The sequence below is a fragment of the Corylus avellana genome, chromosome 2 (assembly GCF_965113065.1).
Source record: "Corylus avellana chromosome 2, dhCorAvel1.hap1.2, whole genome shotgun sequence".
Lineage (NCBI taxonomy): Eukaryota > Viridiplantae > Streptophyta > Magnoliopsida > Fagales > Betulaceae > Corylus > Corylus avellana.
This window is the reverse complement of record NC_142491.1, coordinates 21,262,331-21,282,797: the sequence shown is the minus strand read 5'-3', so window position 1 is coordinate 21,282,797 and position 20,467 is coordinate 21,262,331. Positions and strand designations below refer to the sequence as shown.

Below are 20,467 nucleotides of genomic sequence, written 5' to 3'. Positions count from 1 at the left end.
TATATATTTCAAAGCTGCAGATGGGGATCTATGAGCAGAGTAGTTTAGTATCTTGTCTTATATGTTTATCTGCATCCACCATTTCTTTGATCTTTCCTCATTAGAATAATGAAGAGGGCGTCTGGTTGTTTGACAATTTGGCATTAAGAGTCAATAAAAGCAACTTGCACGCCCAAAATAAAAAAGTACAAGGCAGAAATAGAAGGTCGTGGCACTAGGTCGCCATACACTAGCAGTCTAGCAAGATGATGACTAGAATGTTAAAACAATTTGTGGTTTGGGAAAGATTGAAAAGGAAGGTTCTAAAGAACGTTGAACGAAAAGAGTCCAGAATGTAAAAAAAAAAAAAATTTGAGAGTCAAGTTACCCAACACGCATCAATCAATGTATTATGTGGTTTGTAAACATCAAAACACTTGTGTAAATTCACCATTGATGAATGAAAATGATCATCTTATTACCTGTTTCTATACTCGTGTATTATAGTGGCTGGAATATCCACATCTTTAGTCACTTTGGGATGGCCTGGGTGATGCCTAGACGGGTATTTGATTTGCTAGCCTGTTAGTGGTCTTCTGGGCGGAGCCGCGGAGGAGTGCTGCGGTTTGGAAGATGGTGCCTACGTGCCTCTTTTGGTGTTTATGGCAGGAAATGAATAATAGGTGCTTTGAGGACTTGGAGAGGTCTTTTGAGGACATTTTATCCTCTTGTTTTCATACTTTGTATCTTTGAACTGTAGCACATATGTCCCCGTCGTCGATTAGTTATGATGATTTCTTTGCTCGCTTTTCTTTTTCTAGTTAGGCAATCATTTTGTATACTCTCTGTGTACTTTGGGGTGCCTTACGCTTTTAATAAGATTGATTATTACTTATCAAAAAATATATATATATATATATATATATATATATATATATATATATATATATATATCCAGCCAAAACTAGGAAAATATTACAAGTCAAATGATTTACTACGAATTAGCCGATGAACTAGTTGCTAATCACGTACAAGACATTAAACCATGATATCACATGTTAGCCATCAAGGAGAGAATCAGGATGGTGGACAAATGCTTTCATCATTGCATCCTGCATAATCTATAATTTTATGAGTTCCAATATTTGATAGACCAAATTGCATATGGATATGACATACTGTATAGCTGCCAAATAAATTTTGTTCCTTCCAACTTCATATTAAAGTCAACAACAATCAAAACTGCATTCAAAAAAAAAAAAAAAAGATTACATGGGATATGAGTACCCATTAGCCTATATTGCAAGCATGAATCTTACAAGAACATGCAGGTAATAAGGCTAAGGTTGAATTTGTAGAGAATTGAGGAGATATTATGAACAAATGGGTATCTTTCAAAAAACAAAAAGAAAAACCTCACATTATACTGCAAAAGAAAAGTGCCTACTAATTCCAGGAGCTTAATTGAAGACATGAACTCTGGGATGAGCTGAAGGCTTCTGCAATAAGGTTACTCGCTGCTCATGTTGGTTACAGAACAACCTTTGGAAGACAATGTTGAAGTAGAAAATGTACTCTCAGTGGTACTGCTGCTGGGAGCATCCATCAAAGGCCATGTGAAGAGGGGTTTGAAAGGGGGTACACGGGGGACCGACATAGTTCCACCTATGATCTGGCATATAGCCTGTGCTTGAGGCCTCTCGCTTGGAATGGGATGTGAACATGCGAGTCCCAAAAGTAAAAGCCTCTCTGCTCCATCAACCACATACTCATTGCCAAGCCTCTCATCTACGGCTTCTTGAATCTTGCCATCACGATGTAACATCCAGACCCAATCAACCAAGGAAAAGAAACGTTGATCGTGATCGATCCCGGTCGCTGGACTTCTCCCACACACTACCTCGAGTACCACTGCACCAAAACCGAACACGTCGGATTCCGGTGTAGCTTTCCCTGTGTGGAAGCACTCCGGAGCAACATAGCCCATGGTGCCGGCGACTCCAGGTAATCCTAGTTCGGCATAAGAGTTCCTTCCATTGTCTAAGGCTCGAGCAAGGCCAAAGTCGCTCAGGCGAGCATTGTAGTCAGAGTCGAGCAAGATGTTGCTGGCTTTGAGGTCACGGTGCACAACCTTCTGGTCATACTCATTGTGCAAATAATGCAGTGCTGATGCTACATCAGCTAATATCTTGTATCGACGTTCCCAATTCAAAGTGTTGTGGTTGGAAGCCTCATATAGGTGTTTGTCAAGACTACCATTTGGCATAAAGTCGTACAGCAATAGTAGCTTCCCCTTGTCATAGCACCACCCTTAACAAAGACTATATATTAGAGAGGTGATCAAGGATATTGAAAAGTAGAATTTTAATCAAGCCAATGCGTAGCAGAGTAACAATTGATCAGCTGCATATATCTTTGAAAAAGAAATAACAAAAGGAATGGACAATCTAATGACTATTTGATCCATTCATGTGAAAGTATAGAAATTCCAGAAATTTGGTTGCCCTAATTACTTGCACTTCAGGAAACAAATGTGAGAGAGCTCCTATAAGCTCTCATGTCCGAGCAGGTCTTGGGCAGCCCACAACCTGTTTGGGTAGGTAGTCTCCATGAGAGTTCTTTTACTTTTGGGATCCAAATCTCACTTGAACAGCATGGTATCATAATTCATAAATCAGATCACACATGCTGATTTGCTTTAAAGCTTGTGATGATCTTTGAATAATTTGATGGAATATGAATTGCAAGTTGTGATAGAATGTCCAAAGGAACAAAAAAATTAAAAAAAAAAAAAAAAGGTAACAAGAAGTGAAGGTTACCAATTAAGCGAACAAGATTTCTATGGCGAAGGCGATAAATAATGGTGAGCTCAGCCAAGAAATCATCTTTGCCTTTGATTTTGTCTCTGGAGAATTGCTTTACAGCTATTTCAGTAGCAGTATTATCATCCTTGATATTCAGAATTCCTTTGTAAACAATCCCAAACCCACCTTCTCCCAGCCTCATACTCTCATGGAAGTTGTTGGTAGCCTTCTTTATATCATTATACTTGAATTCCTTGGGCATCTCAGGCAACCAACTCAAGCTCTTATCAAAAAAGTTAGACTCCACATCCTCATCCTCACTTCTTCTTATTCGTTTCTTCACATATAGAACACCACATAGAACCAACAATATCACACCTGCAGGGACTCCCACCCCCAGACCTATCTTCAACGAAATCGAATCACTTTCCTCCTTTAGAACATCTACCTCTAAGCTCCATTTCAAGACACAATTCAACTCAATAGCTGGAAAATTACCAGTAGAAGCAGCAAACCCAAAGTAGGATTGTTGATTCACATGGTCTTTCAGGTTTATGGTCTCGCTGAGAAGAGGTTTTTGGGGCTTCGGTTCCCCGTCTCTCACCATGTAAACTTCCATTAGCTTGGAGCTGCCATTATAGTGGAGCCAGACTTTGTGATTGGTGCTTCCTTCAGGGGACAATGTGATATTATGGGGGCCAAGAGAGACAGTCTTGTTTGATATAACAGAGTTGATGTTAAGGCCAATATGGTTGTCATCAGGATCATAGTCTTGCTTCTCTGTATCAAACTCTATAGCCACAATCTGGTTACTCTGGTTTCCATTGGTGGAAGCATTGGTGAGGCCAAGCCATTGCCCGAAACTTGCTGCAGGAATCGAGATATCCGGGGCTATGACAAAGGCAAGACCTTCACCAGCAGTCCAGTTGGGCTGTCTGTTAATGTTTATGAGGAAACTTGAGTTGAAGGAGGCCTGATTGTCATCGGACGACGACCACAGCTTGAAGGGCTTTAAATACATAACTCGGCCAGACCGGTTACTGATGGCGTCGTGGTCGCTGGTTGTGTCTGTGGTTAGCTGAAGGGCGCCCGAATTAATGGATGAATCCCCTTGACGCTTTAAGAAACTGTCATCCGCCACCTCGAATGCATCAAACGAGAAATTATTTCGTCCTGAAAACAACGGTGCAGCTTGTATTTCAACCACATGCAAAAGGGTGATCAAAAGGGTAATAATAGCAACGTTGATACTCATTTCGTTTTGAGTTCAAAGCTGCAGAGCAGATGAGATGGGGAATATCAATGAGCAAAGCAGAGCAGAGTACATCAATTCTGTATCCATCATTTATCTGATCTTTCCTCAGAGAACAATGAAGTGGGTGGGCGGTTGTTTGACAATTTGGCATCAAGAGTCAATAGTTGCAACTTGACAAAGAGATGTTGAACATGAAACCCAATTAAAGAAAGAAAAGTAAGAAGAAAGGAAAAGTTCTAAGCATATCTTCCAACCTGGATGGCTGCTGTACGGATCAATATATTGTTATCTGATATTTTGAATGACTTTGTACAATAAAAATATGTACACCAAAGTCGTACGATAATCACCGATAGATTAAAATTTAATAATGATTGTCCTATATTCAATGATAATTTTAAAAACGATATTACATTTGGGAGGACTGGATTCGAACTTTATTTATATGTCACATTCTATAGCAGCTAATATAAAATAGAGAAATAATAAAAATCATTCTCTCAACCATCTCAGTTTATCATTAAATTTTTGTGGGACATGCTAGATATTTGGATTCCAGATTTGTATATGAGTTGCTACATTTACCAGACCCAGTCCAACGTTGTCTTTGTCAACAAGGTTAAAAAAAAAAGGGGGGGGGGGGGGTGGGGGTGGGCCTGAAGGAAAATAACAAATCCAAAGAAATTATTGATTCAAGATAGAACCGAAAACTTACAGAATTAAACAGAGAAAATACTAATTTACAGTCAATATTAACTGCCATGGTATTTACTTCAAAATTGAAATTTTCTTTTCGTTTTTTTTTGAATACCCATATGTTTCTAAAGCCATAAAACAATAGATTCCATCGCTTTCATTCTCACCAAAATACTCTGTTTCTTTCATACTCTGTTTTTCGTCTTCTTCATCAATCTTCTTATTCTTTAGCTTTCATCGTCTTCTAGTTGAAACCTTGACAACTCCAACTATTCCATTTTGTAAACATCAAACCACTTGTATAAAGTCACCATCGATAAATGATACAAAGGGTGCAAAACAAAATCATCGTAGCACCTGTTAATTTCTATACTTGTGTATTATATTAGACCAAATTGCAGATGCTAATCATGCTATAGTTGATAGCATATGAATATGAGATACTCTATAGTTTCCAAATAAATTTCGTTCTTTCCAACTTCATATTAAAAGTCAACAACAATCAAAACTGGATGCTTAAAAATCTCACAAGAACATCCAGGTAATAAGGCTGCTGAGTTTGAATTTGTAGAGAATTGAGGAGACATTAGTGCTATATTCACAAACTTACTAAGCAGAACAAAAGGCTATCTTTTAAAAAGCCTCACACTTTAATGCAAAAGACAAGTGACTTCAGCAATAACGTTACTCGTCGCCCATGTTGGTTGCAGAAAAGCCTTTGGAAGACAATGTTGCAGCAGAATTAACTGTACTCTGAGTGGTACTGCTGCTGGGAGCATCCATCAAAGGCCATGTGAAGGTAGGTTTGAATGGGGGCACATGAGGAGCCGACATAGTTCCACCTATAATCTGGCATATAGCCTGTGCTTGAGGCCTCTCGCTGGCAATGGGATGTGAACATGCGAGTCCCAAAAGTAAGAGCCTCTCTGCTTCATCAACCACATACTCATTGCCGAGCCTCTCATCTACAGCTTCTTGAATCTTGCCTTCACGATACAACATCCAAACCCAATCAACCAAGGAATACAAATGTTGATGGTGATCGATCCCAGTCACCGGACTTCTCCCACACACTACCTCAAGCATTACTGCACCGAAACCGAAAACGTCGGATTCCGGTGTAGCCCTCCCTGTGTGGAAGCACTCTGGAGCAACATAGCCCCTCGTGCCGGGGACTCCAGCTAATCCTAGTTCGGCATAGGAGCTCCTTCCATCATCTATGGCTCGAGCAAGGCCGAAGTCGCTCAGGCGAGCATTGTAGTCGGAGTCGAGCAAGATGTTGCTGGCTTTGAGATCACGGTGCACAACCTTCTGGTCATACTCATTGTGCAAATAACGCAATGCTGATGCTACATCGGCTAGTATCTTGTATCGACGTTCCCAATTCAAAGTGTTGTGGTTGGAAGCCTCATATAGGTGTTTGTCAAGACTACCATTTGGCATGAAGTCGTACAATAATAGTAGCTTCCCCTTGTCATAGCACCACCCTTCACAAAGACTCTATATTAGAGAGGTGATCAAGGATATTGAAAAGTAGAATTGTAATCAAGCCAATGCATAGCAGAGAATATCATTTGATCAACTGCATATATATGTTAGTCTTCGGTAAGAGTATACTAATAGTTGTGCTCTTTAGATTACTAGTAATTCGAGCAACAAATGAGAAGAACGGGTCTTAAGCAACCCGCACCATTGTTCGAACAGGTGATCTCATAGGAGTTCTCTCAAATTTGCTGTTTGTATTGCTAATAATTGCTAGCTAACAACCCGAGCAACAAACTATTAAGGATCCAAATCCCATGTGAATGCATCATAATTCATAAATCGGATCACACACGCTGCTTTGCTATAAAGCTTGCAATGACCATTGAATAATTTGATGAAAAAGGAGTTGCAAGTTGTGATAGAATGTCGAAAAGAAAAAAGTAACAAGAAGAAGATGGAAAGAGATAAAGAACATTGAAGAGAAGGTTACCGATTAAGCGAACAAGATGTTTATGTCGAAGGCGATAAATAATGGTGAGCTCAGCCAAGAAATCATCTTTGCCTTTGATTCTGTCTCTGGAGAATTGCTTTACAGCTATTTCAGTAGCAGTATTATCATCCTTGATATTCAGAATTCCTTTGTAAACAATCCCAAACCCACCTTCACCCAACCTCATACTCTCATGGAAGTTGTTGGTAGCCTTCTTTATTTCCTTATACTTGAATTCCTTGGGCATCTCAGGCAACCAACTCAAGCTCTTATCAAAAACGTTAGACTCCTCATCACTTCTTCCTTTTCTTCTTCGTTTCTTCACATATAGAACACCAAATAGGACCAACAATATCACACCTGCAGGGACTCCTACACCAAGACCTATCTTCAACGAAATCGAATCACTTTCCTCCTTTAGATCATCAACCTCTAAGCTCCATTTCAAGACACAATGCAACTCAATCTCAGTATTATTCCCTGTCGAAGCAGCAAACCCAAAGTAAGATTGTTGATTCACATAGTCTTTCAGGTTTATGGTCTCACTGAGAAGAGGCTTTTCAGGCTTTGGTTCACCTTGTTTCCCCATGTAAACCTCCATTAGCTTGGAGCTGCCATTGTACTGGACCCAAACAGAGTGATTGGTGCTTCCTTGGGGAGACAATGTGATATTATGAACACCCAGAGAGACAGTCTTGTTTGATATAACAGAGTTGATGTTCAGGCCAATATGGTTGTCATCAGGATCGTAGTCGTCTTGCTTTTCTGTATCAAATTCTATAGCCACAATCCGGTTACTCTGGTTTCCATTGGTTGAAGCATTGGTGAGGCCAAGCCATTGCCCGAAACTTGCTGCAGGAATCGAGATATCCGGGGCTATGAGAAAGGCAAGACCTTCACCGGCATTCCAGTTGGGTTGTCTGTGCAAGTTTATGAGGAAACTTGAGTTGAAGGAGGCATGGACGTTGTCATCAGATGATGACCAAAGCTTGAAGGGCTCTGAATAGAAAACTCGGCCAAACTTGTTAATGAGCAGGTCGGGATTGGAGATGGTGTCTGGGGTTATCTGAAGGGCTCCGGAAACAATTGTTGAATCCCCTTGAAACTTTAAGGAACTTGTATCCGTTTTCTGATCAAAAACATCAAACGAGATATTTTTTGGTCTTGAAGAGGATGGTGCAGCTTGTATGTCAACCAGATGGAAAAGGGTGAACAGGATAATGACAGCAACGTTGATACTCATTTCTCGTTTGAGTTCAAAGCTGCAGATGAGATGGGGAATGTCAATGAGCCGAGAAGTACTTTAGTACCTTCTCTCATATATCAATCTGCGTCCATCATTTCTCTGATGTTTCCTCAAAGAATATGGTGAAGAGGGCGGCTGCTTGTTTGCCAATTTGGCATCAAGAGTCAATAGTCGTAACTTGCACGCCAGTAATGGAAGCGTTGACCGACAGAAATAGAAGCACTATAACTATAAGGACATATCGCATAAGCCCACGTGCAGTTTCTTTCTTGACCAAGTATTTGGTCGCAAAATGATCATGAGATGTTGAAACTTGAAACACAATTCAAGCAAAGGAAAGGGAAAGTTGAAAACTTGAAAGCATATTTTCCAACCTGGATGGCTATTGTGTGGAGCAAGTTAATCGTTAAGGATAATCTCATATTTTTTAAATAAATAAATGACTTATTACAACAACAAATACGAATACCAAAATCAAGGGGTACCCCTTCAAACAAAAAAAAAAAAAAATTGGATTTTCATAGTCCTATGGAAAATCCCAAATCTAGTTAGAGTTTCTTTTTTGGTGTCTACTAAGCTTTCTTTGTCGGGTATTTCCTTCACCGAACGCCATGGTGGTACTTCTCTACAATGAATCCGATCCAGCCATCAACCGTGCCTCTTTCCCTAATCCCTACTGTGGTATTTACTATTTAATTATCTACGATTGCTGCGGTTAATGTTGTGTGTAAGTACTTTTGTTACTGTTTTTTAACTTCAAATCGTCATTTATGACCTCTAATCCTATGGGTCCAATCCTTTATTTGTCTCATTTCAATAATTTTTAGTGGGTTTTTTCTTTTTTTTTTTTTGGCACTATTAGAGTACTCTTTGCAGTCTCACCAAATCCATTTTTTTGGTTATTTTTGTGAGGTAATTTAATCAAAATAGCTTAAATGTACATTTTTTAGTCTCACCACTTTAACAAAAAAAAAGTAGTAAGATAAACAGTACTCACCAAACTTAAAATTTACTATTTACTCACATATTTATTAAACAAATATATTTTCTCTCTCTTCCTTTTTGCCTTTCATTTCTCTCTCATTTTTTTTCTTTTTCTTTCCTTTTTCTCTGGAGCCTCTCTCCCTTCTGTAGTTCTCTTCTCTTCTCTCCCCCTCTTCAATGAAATCAAAGTATACATTATGCCATATAATTGCATTAAATATTATTACCACTGAATGATAGTAAAGATGAAAAAATATTCTTAAAATAGACCATTAACATTCAAAAATATAAAAGTTAGGGAAAGAATAAACAAATCTTTGAAAAATAATATTTAAATGAAATAGTGAAAGTCGATTATTTAAGTAGTGAGACTGCTGTAAGTGCTCTAAAAATGTGAGTTGATAAAATAATTAAAAGTGTACTTTTTGCTATTTTGGTGAGTAAAATTTAGTAAACCGGCTAGAAATGCTCTTATGGTCGTATTGGAGGTTTTGTTGGGTTGCCATCCCTTTTATTTGTATTTTATTTTACACAATATTTCATTCCCCCCCCCCTTTTTTTTAATCTTTTTGATTTTTTTTTTTAAAAAAAAAAATCACAAAAGTTGGATGGCACCATATGCGTTGTACAAAGCATATATTGATTAAATTTTCAATCTGACCTAACTTCTTTTATATATATATAAAAGCTGAATCACCTTTCAGAAAAGTATTAAAATTGCGACACATGGTATAAACTTTTTTTTTTTTTTTAATGTCAAAACCGGATTTTTAATACACTATTTTAAAAACTGAACCAGTTCAGTTTGACGCCGTCTCTTCCTTCTCCCTAACGACGAAAACAACGTTCTCTCTTCCTCAGTTTTCTTTCTTCTCTATTTTCCTGTTCTTCCTCTAAGGCATGCTCTCTCTCTCTCTCTCTCTCTCTCTCTCTCTCTGTTTTTGATCTCTCTTTTTCCTCTTCTTCCAACGTTTTCCTCTTTTTCTATCTCTCTGTTTTTTGGGGTTTTTTAAGCAAAATGAAATTGGGTACGCTGTCTCTTCCTTCTCTCAGCATGGCATGGTGAGTTTTCTTGATTTTTGATTGGGCGATTTTTAACACTGATTTGGACCTTTCTCCACCAACTTCAATTTATAATCAATCCCAGCCTCTCTAGGATTCTCTCCACCGACTTCAATCTCTATATAACTCAACCTGCAAATAGGGTTTTCCCCACTCTCCACCGTCTCTTGATCTCTGTATCAGGTTAGTTTCTTTGTATCTTTACGTTATGTCAACCTTTTCTATCTTTACGTTTTCTTTGATTACTGAGAAATATATATATATATATGAAATTTTATTGTGTTCAGAGATGGGTTTTATATATTAAATTTGTATTCACTTTGAATTGTATTCACTTATCTGATTGTCTAAATTCACAGCACATATTCTTTAATTATGTGTTATTACTCTGTTTTTCTAACGATTATGATTAGTTGCTAACATGTTCGATCTTGGAATTTTTATTTAGTATAATTTATTTTGCATCGGATTATTTGGCTTATTTGGCTAAGGTTTCAATATGTGAAAAGTATGGAATGTAACTCATTAAATGCAAAGCTTTATGCTCTTTCTTTTTACCATGTGTTGTTCTCTACAGCAAAAAGAAACTTGTGTTTGAGTTTCAATTTATGTTGTGTTTTATAGTTGTATTTATGCCTTAGTCAGTATAAGCCCACCTTTGAAATTTTAACATTAGTGTAAGCCCACCTCCCTACTGAATAATGTGTCTGGAGATTTTGGATTGAAACTTATTATTTGCAAAAAGTGTCAATCAATTTGCCTTTGGAATCATGAGGTTAAGCACCCCATCAAGAGAGTTCAGCCAATCAGCCCCAACTGCGAGCATGCACACCATACTTAGAGATTTTCATTCATCTGTGAATTTTTGCAACCTATATAGCCCATAAAGTAGCACATAGAATTAAATGGATGGGGCTGGTGAAAATAAGTGAGAAATAGGCAAAATTTTCAATAGTATTTGTTGTTTACCTTGGTACAGAAAATTTAGGTTCTGCTTTACAACACTCACACCAAAAAGATCATTCTATAAGCTCAACCTTCGTCTTGCATGTTAGACATCCAATATAATACCATCCAAACTTCTTGTTGATTCTAAGGACTTTGCATAAACATGTAATTAATATTTCCTGCAATATTAAGTATTTAAAAAAAATAAAATAGATGATACAATAGTAAGGATCTTATATATTAAGACTAAGTTATTAGATATACACTTGATGAGGGGCTCATACCTTTGTCTCTGGTCTCCATTCCATTTGTTTTATTTCAACAACCGTTTTTCTATTCTGTAAGGCAAGTTCTTTGTCTGGTATTGTTGGTGGCCGTTCCATCTTCAATTCCTTAATTTCCATTACCAGACATTGTTCAACCTATTCATTAAAAAAAAAAAAACATGTGTTAGTTTCCATTAATTTTAGTAAAAAAAATATAATGTGTTAGTATTTGTACTTATCAAAAACTCTGGCAACTTCAGGAATTTCAAGGTTGATGTATACTCTTGTTGCACTTGTTGATGATAAATTGTACTGACCTACAAAAAGTTAAAAAGACAAACACATTAACATATTTTAAGTAAAATATGCATTATATGGTTTTTAAATATCATAAGTAAAATAGTTACCTTTAAAAGTTTTCACAATAGTTGAAGTTACTATTACAATGAATGATCTTGTATTATTATGATATAAATCATCATCTATTTGCAGTGTTGTAGATCCTCATAAAATTGTTTGCAAAGATTTGTTTTTGAAATAGTAGATAACTAAGTTAGAGTGCAATTTCTCAATTTTCACCTTCTTTTCTCTTTATTTGATATAAAGTTACAGCTTTTGGGGTTCAATAGCTCATTGTATGTCATATGCAAAAAAAAAGTATATCTTACTCTTCCAGTAATAGCTGAATTTTTCGCATTTTTGCTAGGCGACCTTTTACGTTAATCTCTTGAATAACTTCAACTAATTCTAATCTGCCAATGACATCTGCAAGTCCATGAAATTGACTTAAATAAAGTTAGTATTGAATTTTCATTTTAAATGATTTTGTATTTGCAAATATATAAAAATAAAAGAATCAATATACCAGTTAAATAAGAAATGTCATCGCAACGACTCTTTATAGTTTCATAATTAGCAAGTTCAAATTTATATTGAGGTATGAAATGATCTATCTCATCAATCTTAAAGACCAATGTTGTTGACATGAAAAGAATTTTTACTCGGCTATGCACTAGACGATACTTTGATTTATATTCCTCTACTATAAAATTTTTGATTCCATAAACACATCGTTCATTGAAGAGAGGTCTGAAACGCTGGGCAAAATTCTTTCTAATACTTGAATGTATTAGTGTTCCTTGAAAAAATTAAGTTTAAAAAATTTATTATTCTGTGTTTGAAGATAATTTAATTGAGAAAAAATGAATACGAACTTACTTTTTCATCCACCATTATCATATCAAGACTGATCAACTCATTGCCATTTGTTATGTTAATTGCGTCCCACATCCGTATAATTCTAACTTTCACATTCCATGTGTCTTTTTTAACTGATATTTGATTCAGAGATGTGTAAGTCATGCTGATATGATTCAGTAACACCTACATGAATTTTATATCAGCAACGCTTGAATAAAAAGAAAAAAAAAATCATATATAAATTAGAAAGTTCATATTTTTTAATTTTTATTTAAAAAAAAAAAAAAAGCAATCTGAATAAAAAATAATAAATAAAACAAAACCACAGGAAATAAAGACAAAAAATGGAAAATAAAAAATACTAATATAAAAATCAAGTAACAATGCAAGATTCAAATCTATACTGAATTTTATCTCTAGGTAAATTGTTGAAGATTGAAATGATTACCGTGAGGTTCATTTGGAATGAATACTTTAAGGTCATTTCTGCTTGTAACTCTAGAGATAGCAACATACAAATTTATAAGGTTAATTTTTGGGTAGCTTTCGACGAAGCAAACCCCATGCACTATCAAAGTTTCCATCAGAAACAAAATTGATGTGCGATAGCAGCAACAAAACATTTCTAGGGCTAATTGGTGGCATATTTGGGTCTTGATGGGGGGAACTTTGATAGTGCATGGGGCTTGCTTCTTCGAAAGCTACCCAAACATTAACCTTATAAAATTTTATGTTGCTATCTCTAGAGTTACAAGCAGAAATGACCTTAAAGTATTCATTCCAAATGAACCTCATGGTAATCATTTCCATACAAAAAATATAGTATGCAAGAAAATCTTCAACAATTTACCTAGAGGTAAAATTTAGTATAGATTTGAATCTTGCAGTGTTACTTGATTTTTATATTAGTATTTTTTATTTTCCATTTTTTGTCTTTCTTTCTTGTTGTTTTGTTTTATTTTTTATTCAGATTGCTTTTTTTAAAAAAATATGAACTTTCTAACTTATATATGATTTTTTTTTCTTTTTATTCAAACGTTACTGATATAAAATTCATGTAGGTGTTACTGAATCATATCAGCATGACTTACGCATCTCTGAATCAAATATCAGTTCAAAAATACACATGGAATGTGAAAGTTAGAATTATACAGATGTGGGGCAATTAACATAATAAATGGCAATGAGTTGATCAGTAAGTTCGTATTCATTTTTTCTCAATTAAATTCTCTTCAAATACAGAGTAATAAATTTTTTGAACTTATTTTTTTTCAGGGAACACTAATACATTCAAGTATTAGAAAGAATTTTGCCTAGCGTTTCAGACCTCTCTTCAATGAAGGATGTGTTTATGGAATCAAAAATTTTATAGTAGAGGAATATAAATCAAAGTACCGTTCAGTGCATAGCCAAGTTAAAATTTTTTCATGTCAACAACATCGGTCTTTAAGATTGATGAGATAGATCATTTCATACCTCAATATGGATTTGAACTTGCTAATTATGAAACTATAAAGAGTCGTTGCGATGACACTACTTATTTGACTAGTGTATTGATTCTTTTATTTTCATATATTTGTAAATACAAAATCATTTAAAATGAAAATTCAATACTAACTTTATTTAAGTCAATTTCACGGACTTGCAAATGTCAATGGGAGATTAGAATTAGTTGAAGTTATTCAAGAGATTAACGTAAAAGGTCGCCTAGCAAAAATGTGAAAAATTCAGCTATTACTGGAAGAGTAAGATATACTTTTTTTTCCATATGAAATACAATGAGCTATTGAACCCCAAAAGCTGTAACTTTATATCAAATAAAGAGAAAAGAAGTTGAAAATTGAGAAACTGCACTCTAACTTAGTTATCTACTATTTCAGAAACAAATCTTTACAAACAACTTTAAGGGAATCTACAGCACTGCAAATAGATGATGATTTATATCATAATAATACAAGATCATTCATTGTAATAGTAACTTCAACTATTGTGAAAACTTTTAAAGGTAATTATTTTCTTTATGATATTTAAAAACCATATAATGCATATTTTACTTAATATATGTTAATGTGTTTGTCTTTTAACTTTTTGTAGGTTAGTACAATTTATCATCAAGAAGTGCGACAAAGTATACATCAACTTTGAAATTCCTGAAGTTGCCAGAGTTTTTGATAAGTACAAATACTAACACATTCTATTTTTTTTTTACTAAAATTAATGGAAACTAACACGTTTTTTCTTTTTTTAATGAATAGGTTGAACAACGTCATGGTAATACCAGACAAAGAACTTGCCTTACAGAACAGAAAAATGGTTGTTGAAATAAAACAAATGGAATGGAGACCAGAGACAAAGGTATGAGCCCCTCGTCAAGTGTGTATCTACGAACTTAGTCTTAACATATAAGATCATTAATATTGTATCATCTATTTTAATTTTTTTAAATACTTAATATTGCAGGAAATATTAATTACATGTTTATGCAAAGTCCTTAGAATCAACAAGAAATTTGGATGGTATTATATTGGATGTCTAACATGCAAGACAAAGGTTAAGCTTATAGAATGATCTTTTTGGTGTGAGCGTTGTAAAGCATAACCTAAATTTTCTGTACCAAGGTAAACAACAAATGCTATTGAAAATAAATGTATATAGATATAGTTAACTTTACTAACAAATTTTGAAATGAAACAGATATAGGATACAATTAGAAGTATTTGATTCAACAACAATCGTTGTGTTTGACAAAGAGGCTGAACAGCTTACAGGCAAAACTGCAAAGGAACTTGCAAACATGCAAGATGAGGTAATGAAACATAAAAAATTTACACTATTATTACAAAATAAAGTAAAATATATATATATATATATATATATATAACCTCTTATAACTTCTTTTTTTTCTCTTTCTATTTTATACAGTATTACGACTATATCTTGCCAATAGAAATTGAAACTATAGTTTTCAATGAATATGTATTCCAATTGCGGCTTAATGATTATAATTTGAAAAAAGGATTGAAAAATTATAATGTTACAAGAATCTTTGGACCACATGTTTCACAAGAAGTTAAGATCCGAAAGGTAACATTTCATTATATGTTTTTTTTTTTTTGCCCCTTTATATCTACACAATATTTTCCTACATAATTTGATGCATCTTCTAATTAAATTCAATAATTACAGGAAATAGAAGATGAACAAATCCCCACTCAACATTCTTCTTCAATGTCTTTTTCTATACATGTTGAAGATGTAAAATCAGATGATGATGACATGCCAAGCAAAATGATTTGTAAACGAAAGCAAGATACTCAACAAAGTAATTTGAAGAATAAGAAGTTTCAAAACATGAGCCAAGTTAAGATCCGAAAGGTAACATTTCATTATATATATATTTTTCCCCCTTTTTATCTACACTATATGTTCCTACATAATTTGATGCATCTTCTAATTAAATTCAATAATTACAGGAAATAGAAGACGAACAAATCTTCACTCAACATTCTTCAATGTCTTTTTCTGTACCTGTTAAAGATGTAAAATCAGATGATTATGACATGCCGATCAAAATGATTTGCAAACGAAAGCAAGATACTCAACATAGAAATTTGAAGCATAAAAAGTTTCATTGATTGAGAATGAAACTTATTTTTTTTAATGCACTCCTTTTTTTACATTGATTGAGAATGTTAAAGATTTTTTTTAATGCACCCTTTTTTTCTCGGGGAAAATACATTTTACCCCCCTGAACTATCCACTCATTTGTACTTTTACCTCAAATGTTTAAAACGTGACATTTGACCCCTCCGAACTTTTAAATTGTTGCAATTCGACCATTCAGATTTTTTTTTTTTTTCCAAAATGCTCACATCCCAAGTTAAAAAATAATAAAAAATAATAAATTAAAAAAAAAAATTAAAAACATATTTTATTTTTTTAAAAAAAGAAATATGCTAGGGTGGGAGGTGGTTCGGCCACCCCCAAGGCGGCCGTTTGGGGGTGGCAGAGCCCTAGGAGGTTGTTCGGCCGCCCCTTAGGCCAAACCCTCAAAAAATAAAAAAATTGAGGGTTTGGTCCTGGGAGTGGACCACCCCCATGGCCCAAGGGGGGGTGGCCCTTGGCCTAAGCCAAACCCTCAAATTATTTTTTGACGGTTTGGCCCAAGGGGGGGCCGAACCACTACCAGGCCAAATGGGGTGGCCGGCCACCCCATCATATTTCTTTTTTTCTTTTCTTTTTTTTTTTTTTGGTGTTTTTGTCTTCTTTTTTAAAAATAAAAATAAAATATGTGATGGGGGCATTTTTGGGAAAAAAAAAAAGTCAAAATGATCGAATTGTAACAATTTGAAAATTTTGGAGAGTCAAGTGTCACGTTTTAAAAATTTGAGGTAAAAGTACAAATGGGTGGATAGTTCAGAGGGGTAAAATGTATTTTCCTTTTTTTTTTTTTCTCTCTTTTCCATTAATTGGAATTTAGACAATTACTATATATATATATATATATATATATATATATTACAAATGTGCTTCTATGTGGATATAAAATCATAAATGTGCGGGTAATACGCTAGTAATAATAATAAGACGAAAATGCAGTTTCCCCCTTGAAGTTTCAAAGGTTTTTCAATTCTAACCCCAAAGTTCAAAAATTGGCAATCTACCCCACTGAAGTTTCAAAAATTGACAATTTAAACCTTCCGTTTAATTTTTTCATTAAATTGGACGAAAATTTTTTTAAAAAAGCCTGAGGGTAGTGATGTAATTTCATAGATTTCCGTCTATTTTGACGGAAAGATTAAACGGAGGGTTTAAATTGCCAATGTTTGAAACTTCATGAGGGAAGATTACCAATTTTTAAACTTTGGGGTTAAAATTGAAAAACTCCTAAAATTTCAAGGGAGTAAACTGCATTTTTCCCTAATAATAATAAGACATGGTCTGTAGTTTGAATGCTTGCTAAACCATTAGGCAAGTTATAGTAAACAAATAATTAAAGATGAAAAAAATTAATGCTTAAGATATTAATATTATATAGAATAGACAAAATTGGAAAATTTTTTATTAAAAATACAAGTGTTTCTCATATGTAAAGGAACACACGTCATTTTTATAGACTAGGATTTGGAAGAAAATTATGTCCTAAACGCGCATACACACGTAAAAAGACTATATATATCTATGAGTAATGTTATGTACCATCTTTTTATCATTCTTCTAAAGTTGATGTGACTTTTAAAATCACTATTACATTTTAGATAAATAACACTTGAATTTTGATCAAATAGTGATTTTAAAAGCCACATCAACTTTAAGATGATAAAAATATGGTATCTAGCATTACTTTATATCTATATATTCATTTATTTTTTTTCTTAAGTGAGTCCTTTTGTACCATTAATGCTAACCAAAAATCGAGGGTTTGAAGTTTTAACTAGTGGGGCATTGGGCAACGGATCTTTTAAGAATCTTTGAAGTCTTGACACAAACAACTTTAAGGAGGCTTTGATTATTCCAATACATTATGGATTCTTTCTCACTTAATATTTAATTCCAAAAATGATGGCGAGTAATTTCCAAAAAGAACATTTTGGCCTTGGAAATTTTCTGCATACAAGATAAATTTATCATCCCTTTTCCCTCACTATTGAGTGAATGAACAAATAATTTAAATACATGAAGTACTGTATCAAGCCCTTGTGAATGAAATACATACATAACAATACCCAAATTCTGTTCAAACAATATGTAAAAGATCTCTAGATATCAACATGGCTACTTGAATTTTCTCACCAACTGAAGAATCTAAAGAGAAAAACTCCATAAACTAAAAATAATTCGATTAAAATCATAAATAAACTCCACTTCAAGCAACATTAATTCGGAACAAAGCTGGAAGTTGAAGGTTAGAATCTTTACCGTAGTCCTAGGCTAGCTAAAACTAGAATCATTACTTTATCGCTTCCTCTTACGGCTCAACACGTGAAATATTTAATAGAAATGGAAGGTGAATGACGAAAATACAATTCGAACTCAGAACCTATCCTCTAATACTATGTTAAATAGACACTTATCCTAAAAACTTAAGTCGATAAAAATTGATAAATTTAACTAATACTTTAACACCCGTGAATCTTCAAATGCATGTAATCAACCAGAACACACTAATCGTAGTTAGAAGAACAAAGTAATTAAGAATTCCACATTATAGATGGACCCTGCAGGGCCCCCAAGCTTTCACATATATAGCACCTAGACTTTACATGTAACAGAGTACTTTTGGAAACGGAACAACATGGATGGAGATAACATTACATAATGTGTACTTCCATGGTTTTTTGCTCGGTTTTTTATCGGATTTGGTTTAGGTGCCATAAAAAACTAAAGTTTTTTCAACGATCTAAGATCAGTGAAAAAACTGCAACACATATATTTTAGTACTTTTACAGCACCTAAGCCAAGTCCCTATTGATCTACTTGGATATGAGATGGCCGACGACAGCACCTATTATCGGCGTAGGATCCCCCAGGATGGCGGAGACAATAGCGCCGACAGCTCCACCGGCGATCTGACAATACTTCATCACCTTCCCTCCTCTTTCCCCATCATTGTTTTTAAGCGTCCCCTTAAGGCTGGGGATCCTCGTCTGCATCTCCCTGACCTTGTTTTTGTCCACATTCAGATAAATGGCCTGCCAGCTCTCCACAAGCAACTCCTTCACACACGACACATGAAGATTATACGTCTTGCAGTGAGACCTGTAAGACCAACCAGGACCCTTTCCCCCACAGTGATGGCAAGAATTGGATAGCTTGAGACACAAGTAAAGATTGCGCTCCCCATCATCTAAAACCTGCGGGAGATTCGCACAGCAGGGATGAAGATCGAAATCACATCGTTTGCAGTGGTAGACAAATCCCAGAACATCATTCCTGCATGCGTCGCAGATTCTCCTGGTTGCTCCAGGGGGATCATAGCAAAATTGGAACTCGCATCTCGTGTAAAAGGGATGGTAAATGGTGCGAGCTGCAACTGCGCACGCCTTGTGCAAGTGAAAATCGCATTTCTGGCATTTGTATTGGAACCCAATGCCGGCTTCTTTGCACCCATCACAGTTGAATGGGATCTCTGTGTGTTCGAGCTTTAGCTTATGCTGCGGGTGGATCGGGTGAGAGATCTCTCTGTCGAACTTCATGGGGTTCTTTCTTTGGTTTTTACCAAAATTCTTGGCTTAGCCCATATGGGAACAGGGAAATCCGAAATGGGATTATTTATACGGAGATGTGGAGGAAGATTACATGTTCAATTTTGCTTGCTTTTGAATAGGTTGAAGGGATTTTGCAACGGTTGGACGATACTTTGCTTAAGATTTACAGGCAGGGAATAACTTTGGTTATCCATAATTAACGTAAGAAGGGTTGAGTAAGAGATCGAGAAAGCATTTGCAAGAATCTAATGCCTTGGAGGAATGTTGCTTTACCTAATATCATTGACATTCCTCGTAGGATTCCCGTTGATCTCTTTAAATTTGGCTTTTTTAAAAAAATTTGAAAAAACTCACAAAAATAGTCATTTTAACAAGTTTTCTACTCTGTCTCAAATTTAACTTTAATCAACAAAGCTCTCCAAATACTAAGCGCCAAAAAGTAAAAGTTATTTAGTTTTTTAATCTTATATATTTATTTTCCTTCTCTCCCATCTACCCAAAAAAAAAAAAAAAATTAAAAAAATAAGAAAATAATAATATTTAACTAAAGTAGATGAAAATATATATGGTTTGATATTTTGTTTATTTTAAAAGTGACTCTTCAAATTTTAAAAAATGAGTTTTTCTCTTCAAATTTAACTTCTATTTGAAGAGCTCAATTTAGACGTTCTCAAGGCAAACTCCACTTACCCGAAAAACTGTCAAGGGTTTTACAATTATAAACTCGAAATATCAAAATTTTTGCAATATGGGGTTTCCAAGTTTCGACCCCTTTTAATTTCACTCTTAAGTGTTGTTTGGATTTTGCATTAAATCAAACAATTAACACATAAAATGTTTATAA

The 20,467-nt window shown here is 34.8% G+C and overlaps 4 protein-coding genes across 4 annotated transcripts; all 4 read right to left on the bottom strand.

Annotated features, from left to right (window-relative positions):
- Nucleotides 1–1,171: 1,171 nt before the first annotated feature.
- LOC132166901 (putative L-type lectin-domain containing receptor kinase S.5) lies at nt 1,172–4,112 on the bottom strand. Its single transcript, XM_059577757.2, has 2 exons — nt 2,799–4,112; nt 1,172–2,289 (listed from the first exon to the last, which is right to left on the bottom strand). Exons 1-2 carry the CDS (start codon nt 4,036–4,038, stop codon nt 1,490–1,492), a joined length of 2,040 nt encoding a protein of 679 aa, XP_059433740.2. The 5' UTR covers nt 4,039–4,112; the 3' UTR covers nt 1,172–1,489.
- A 1,092-nt stretch (nt 4,113–5,204) lies between these two features.
- LOC132167186 (putative L-type lectin-domain containing receptor kinase S.5) lies at nt 5,205–7,976 on the bottom strand. Its single transcript, XM_088513678.1, has 2 exons — nt 6,710–7,976; nt 5,205–6,221 (listed from the first exon to the last, which is right to left on the bottom strand). Exons 1-2 carry the CDS (start codon nt 7,950–7,952, stop codon nt 5,419–5,421), a joined length of 2,046 nt encoding a protein of 681 aa, XP_088369804.1. The 5' UTR covers nt 7,953–7,976; the 3' UTR covers nt 5,205–5,418.
- A 3,461-nt stretch (nt 7,977–11,437) lies between these two features.
- LOC148587472 (uncharacterized) lies at nt 11,438–12,577 on the bottom strand. Its single transcript, XM_088512631.1, has 3 exons — nt 12,430–12,577; nt 11,623–11,718; nt 11,438–11,532 (listed from the first exon to the last, which is right to left on the bottom strand). Exons 1-3 carry the CDS (start codon nt 12,575–12,577, stop codon nt 11,438–11,440), a joined length of 339 nt encoding a protein of 112 aa, XP_088368757.1.
- Nucleotides 12,578–18,621: 6,044 nt separating this feature from the next.
- LOC132167777 (protein VACUOLELESS GAMETOPHYTES-like) lies at nt 18,622–19,733 on the bottom strand. Its single transcript, XM_059578802.2, has one exon. The coding sequence runs from the start codon at nt 19,609–19,611 to the stop codon at nt 18,889–18,891; it is 723 nt and encodes a 240-aa protein (XP_059434785.1). The 5' UTR covers nt 19,612–19,733; the 3' UTR covers nt 18,622–18,888.
- Nucleotides 19,734–20,467: the final 734 nt, after the last annotated feature.

Bases quoted from the DNA above. Each gene is read 5' to 3' on its own strand.
- LOC148587472 (XM_088512631.1), bottom strand. From the start codon at position 12,577: ATGACTTACACATCTCTGAATCAAATATCAGTTAAAAAAGACACATGG. The intron at 11,719-12,429 runs GTTCGTATTCAT...CAATTTTATGAG, and splicing joins AATGGTGGATGAAAAAGTAA to GATCTACAACACTGCAAATA. The intron at 11,533-11,622 runs GTAACTATTTTA...AACTTTTTGTAG, and splicing joins TATTGTGAAAACTTTTAAAG to GTCAGTACAATTTATCATCA.
- LOC132166901 (XM_059577757.2), bottom strand. From the start codon at position 4,038: ATGAGTATCAACGTTGCTATTATTACCCTTTTGATCACCCTTTTGCAT. The intron at 2,290-2,798 runs GTAACCTTCACT...GTCTTTGTTAAG, and splicing joins AAATCTTGTTCGCTTAATTG to GGTGGTGCTATGACAAGGGG.
- LOC132167186 (XM_088513678.1), bottom strand. From the start codon at position 7,952: ATGAGTATCAACGTTGCTGTCATTATCCTGTTCACCCTTTTCCATCTG. The intron at 6,222-6,709 runs GTAACCTTCTCT...GTCTTTGTGAAG, and splicing joins ACATCTTGTTCGCTTAATCG to GGTGGTGCTATGACAAGGGG.
- LOC132167777 (XM_059578802.2), bottom strand. From the start codon at position 19,611: ATGAAGTTCGACAGAGAGATCTCTCACCCGATCCACCCGCAGCATAAG.